The sequence below is a fragment of the Penaeus chinensis genome, chromosome 29 (genome assembly GCF_019202785.1).
Source record: "Penaeus chinensis breed Huanghai No. 1 chromosome 29, ASM1920278v2, whole genome shotgun sequence".
Taxonomy (NCBI): Eukaryota; Metazoa; Arthropoda; class Malacostraca; order Decapoda; family Penaeidae; genus Penaeus; species Penaeus chinensis.
In genome coordinates, this window is record NC_061847.1 from 11,078,848 (window position 1) to 11,083,847 (window position 5,000).

The following is a 5,000-nucleotide window of genomic DNA, read 5'->3' on the forward strand; positions in this document are numbered from 1 at the left end:
ATGAATCTCACCAATCCGTATCTTTGTAATTCATTGACACCTTGCAAAAAGCGAGAAAAAAACATGCATTGATACTCATGCATATTATACTTGCATATGCCATCTCTCAACACGAGTCCTTTTCATGTTCACAAACAGTTTCTCGTGTTTACAAATTTGCAGCGAGCGTGTATATCATTACCTTCTTAAATGTGGTGAAAGCAGTTATTCAAAGAGCTATTCACCTGGTTATTCACACACGAATGCTGTCTGTTATATGCTATACACTCGTGCGATGAAATAGCCCGTTTACTTGAAATAATAGTGTTTTGCGGTTTAGAGACGGGCGTCATATTCGGGTGAACGGCTTGAATGACGGGAAAAGTAGAGGGATGAGGTTTTTGGTGTTTGATGGAGGCGGGGGAATGGGGGAGGGCAGGGAGGGGGGGGGGGGGTTAGCTGTGGGGAGGGGGGGGGGAGATAGGTGGGGGGGGTTGGTTGGGGTCTACAGGGTTTGTGAGGGAGAGTGGGTTGGTACGTAAGGGCGTGGGGTATGAGGGATAGAGAGAGAGAGAGCGCGAGAGAGAGAGAGAGGAGAGAGGAGTGTGTGTGTTGTTTGTGTTGTTTGTGTTTAGATTGTGGGTGCTGTGTGTTGGTATAAGAGGGGGATGGGTTATTACGGGAGGCAGAGAGCTCTCTCTATCATCGTAAATATTAACACACCACCACACACACACACACACACACACACACACACCCACATATATATATTCTATATATAGATATATATATATATATATATATATAATATATAAGCTATTATATATATATTTAAATATATATATATATATATATATAAATATGTGATTGTTAGTGTGGTATGTGTGTGTGTGATGCGCATGCTGTTGTGAGTGAGTTTGTTTGTTTCTTTTTTTTTCGTCTCGCATTGCTTTGACTTTCTGTTCGGGTTTATTTTTGTTTTTTATAGTGTTTTCTGTATTATCTACTATTTTCTATATTCCTCAAAATCATTCTTTCTTCTATCCCTCTTTTTCCTTTCTTTTTCTGTTTCCTTTTTCATTCAATTTTTGATGGCTATGGGAACAGACTCTGCTGCCTGCGCTAAAAGAAAGTGACGTCATTCGTTCCATAATGACCCTTTTCTCCCTCAGTGAAAGGCGACGGAATATTACGACCGAAACAACTTATGGTGGGGATGAAGGGGTGGGAGTGGGGGGGAGGGTGAAGGGGAGAGGGTAGGGGTGGGGGTAGAGGGTCGTAGTTGAAAGGTTGGGGAATCGAATGGGGGTAAAGTGTTTGGGAAGACGGGTGACGGGGGAAGTTTTGAAAAGCCTCCCGCCCTATTTTGGCAGAACGTCTGGAAGAAAAAAAAAAAAAAAAAAAACGTTCGAAAATGTTGACCAAAAGTGGTTAAAGAAACATTTGGAAGAGGAACCTTTTTTTAAAAAAGAGAAACGTTTGGAAGAAGCAGTAAAGAAAACGTTTGTAAGCAATAAAAATATTTTTTGTTGCTGTTGTTGTTGTAAAAGAAACGTTTGGAAGTGCTAAGAAGAAAAGGTAAAAGTAACTTTTGGAAAAAAAAAAAAACAAACTTTTGGGGGGAAGAAAGTCGAGGGGGAATATTGAAAGAAGTAGAGAATAATAGAAACGTTTAGAAAAGGCAACGAAAGAATAATATGGAAACAGTAATGAGATAAATGTTTGGTAAAATGAGCATGAGAAACGTTTGGAAAATGTGGTAGAAAAAAAAAAAAAAAACGTTAAAAAAAAAATGGGAAGGGGAAAAACTTTGGGGGAAAGGTTGCAGAGAAACGTTAAAAGAAGGTGGCGGGAAAGAAAAAACCTTTACGAGAGTTTGCGGGGAGGGGTGAGGGAGGGCGTTACTACAGAAAGAATAGGAATGGAATGGGGAGCTAAATTTGGAAAAACTTCAAGAGGGATAAAGTCGTGGTCACAAAATAACGGAAGGAAGTGGGAGAGGGAGAGAAGCACAAGAAAGGATAAGAAAAATGCGGAAAGACCAAATTTTGATTTTGGAACAAGCCCCGGGGGAGGGGTCTAAAAAAAAAGACCAGGGGGTATGAAATTAATCTATAAAAAAAACCAAAAAGGGTAAAGAAATACATTTAAAAAAAACAAAGGATCTGTTGGAAATATGTCCCACACAGATAAGATTTCGAAAACAAAGATGAATAGCAAGATAAGTAAAAAAAAAAAAAAAAAAAATAGATGAATGAATAAATAAATAAATAAACAATTTCCTCCGCCTTTAAAAGTGAAATTCTTTAACTGATGACTTTCGCTTTCATATACGCTGCAGTATTCTTTGTTAAAACTTTTTTATTTATTTTTTTAAGGGGTTTTTATTTGTCCCGGGAAAAAGGTGGGGATTGTGAGGGTTTTTTCCAAATCTTAAATTTAGGGGGTTTTTTGGGGGGGGGGTTACTGGGGGCCTTCTTTTAGGTTTTCATTTTTTTGGTTTTTTGTTTTTCCTTTTTTTTACACCCGAGCAGTGTGTTGTGAGGTCATTGCCCTGGGGTTATGCAGCTTTGCCAGATGTTTTTTTTTAAATATTCCCAAAAAAAAAAAATCGTTTAAAAAAAAAAAAAAAAAAAAAAAAAAATAGAATTTTCGTGATCTAGTTGCACCCCGAAACCCCTTTTTATATCAAATTTTTAAAACCCCACAAAACGCAATCCCTCCAAAACAAATAGACAATAAACCGCACACAAAAAAACCCCACCAAAGAAAAGGGCATCACCATTGTTCATCTCTCTTCCAGTTATTCCCCCTTCCCTACTTCCCCATTTATCCTTAGCTATCTCTCCAATTACCGCCATTCTTTCCGTCTCTTCAACCACCCTTGCGTTCTGTCACGTCAGCCAACTATACCCTTCCGCTTGCCTACTGAACACTGTGGGTCGTAACTTTACCTTTAACATATGCATAAGCTCAGTCAGGAAACAAATGTCCTTGTTTACACTCGGATTCCGTAATTACTGTTTTATTGAGTTCGCAAAAAGGGGGCCGGCCAAGAAAGGGGGACATAGTGGGGGTTTAGATCGTTTCTACTTCTCGGGCAATTCCTTCTTTCCCTTATAAATAACTTGCAACAGGGACCCCAAAGGAAAAGGGGGGGGGGGTGCAGGGGGGTCTCGTGAATTTGGAGAACGTGGGATTGGTAGTTGAGATGGAGCTGTTATCTCTTGTTTATGGCCGTGCAAATGACAAAATATGGAAAATCTGCTTTAGATGGAAACAATGAGGTGTAGTCGCTGTGAGATAGTTGGGCAACGGGTAGATGAGTGATTAGTTTGAATGGCCTGTATACAGTCGGCTTGTATAGCTTGAGGAAGGGAAAATTAAATGGTCATTCTCATTTTTGATGAGATAAAAAAAAAAAAGTAAAACTGGAAATAGTTGGCTTATTAGTGAGACTTTTGGGACAGTAGTTTTGGTGTATACAGGGGTAGGGGTTTTCGGTCGATCGATTGGCGGTCTTCAGGTAATGGGTTTGTATAGGAGGTGGGGCCGGGTGGTGGCGCGCTTTGAGAGTCCGAAGATTAGTATGAAAGTAAGGTAGTAAAAATATAAGGAGTGTTGTGTGGCAGGTTGAAGGAGGGGGGAGTGGTTGGCGATTTGATTATTAAGAAACTGATTTTTCTTGTTGGCACGGAGTGGGGGGGCTGGGTAAGGTGGAGGAGGCTCAGGTTTATCGTTATGATAAGAATGTTAGGAGTTTTATCGGCTGGTTTGGAGAGAGTGATATGGGGTGAGAGATGAGAGAGAGAGATAGTTGATAGTGGTGATTTGAATTAGGGATCAAGGCTCGCTGGGACGAGTTAGTGAGAGTTGGATGTGTGTCAGATGATCTGATAGCCTGATGATTTTTCTGGTATGTGAGTGCCTGTGGAGCGCGGGATGGGTTCTGAGGAGATGAGAGGCTGGGGCGAATGGATAGGATAGAGGTGAGGAATTCGCTGCTAGGGAAGCGAGATAGGATGGGGTAGAGGCGAGAGAGAGAGGGGACTACGGAGAGGATTGACGGAGCTGAGCTGAGGAGTAGGAGAGCGAGGCGGGATCGACTGGATATTGAGGAGATGATGTTGTGGGTGAGGGAAGGGCTTGGACGGACTGAGAGGTGGTGATGGAGTGGTGAGGGGGGGGTCTGAGAGGGGACGGGAGAGAGCATCCGGAGAATGAGACGTGGTTGGGAGGAAACGTGGAGAGCGATGATTAGCGACTTTGAGGAATGAGGGTTGGGGATGATAGGGATCATTGAGTGGGGGGGTATTACGAGAGAGGTGGAGGGGATGTGTTGGAGGAGAAAGGGGAAGATAAGTGACAGGATGCTGTGTTAGCTGAGAGAAAGCTGAGGAGGGTGGGACGGTGGCCAGAGTTGGGATGAGAGACTGGGGAGAGTATTGGGGAGATGTGTTGTGGCGATTGAGGGTTTCTCGAAAGGATGGAGTGTCGAAGGCGAGGGGACGGGATGTGGACGGAGGAGGAGTGATGTCTGAAGGACTGGGGCGCCCGGAGGATGATTCAGTGCTAGTGGTGGAGAGGTGAAGGAGGGTATAGTAGATTGTGTGAGACGGGAGGAGTCGCGGACTTTTGACTGATCAGGAGATGATGAGAGAATGTTGAATGTGTGGAGTGATAGATCGAGAGTATGGGGATATTGCAAGAGGGAAATACTCTGGAAGATGATGGGAGGTTAGGCGAGTTAGTCCGCTGGATGGAAGCGTGAGAGTCGATGTGAGTGGTTGTTGTGAGGTGGCGGGAGGAGAGAGAGAGAGGTGAGGTGGAGTTATGATATGATAAGGCGAGATGAGAGGAATTTGGATTGATGGATGGAGTTGAGTCGGGAGACGGTGAGTTTTCACGATGTTGAGAGAGGGCGAGAGAGACCCGGATGTTTGCGCGGCGCGTGGTGGCTGGTTGGGATGAGAGAAGGAGTGGTGTGGATGGTGCACGGCGGAGGGATGATGACTGGTTAG

At 43.3% G+C, this 5,000-nt stretch overlaps 1 protein-coding gene across 1 annotated transcript in view; it reads right to left on the reverse strand.

Annotated features, from left to right (window-relative positions):
• LOC125040367 (leucine-rich repeat extensin-like protein 5) overlaps positions 1-5,000 on the reverse strand; it is a 9,862-nt gene that overhangs the window by 4,791 nt on the left and 71 nt on the right. The window contains exons 2-3 of the mRNA XM_047634923.1: positions 4,298-4,551; positions 4,034-4,168 (exon numbers count right to left, since the gene is read on the reverse strand). Coding sequence (XP_047490879.1) covers positions 4,034-4,168; positions 4,298-4,551 — 389 coding nt within the window. The remainder of the gene's footprint in view (positions 1-4,033; positions 4,169-4,297; positions 4,552-5,000) is intronic.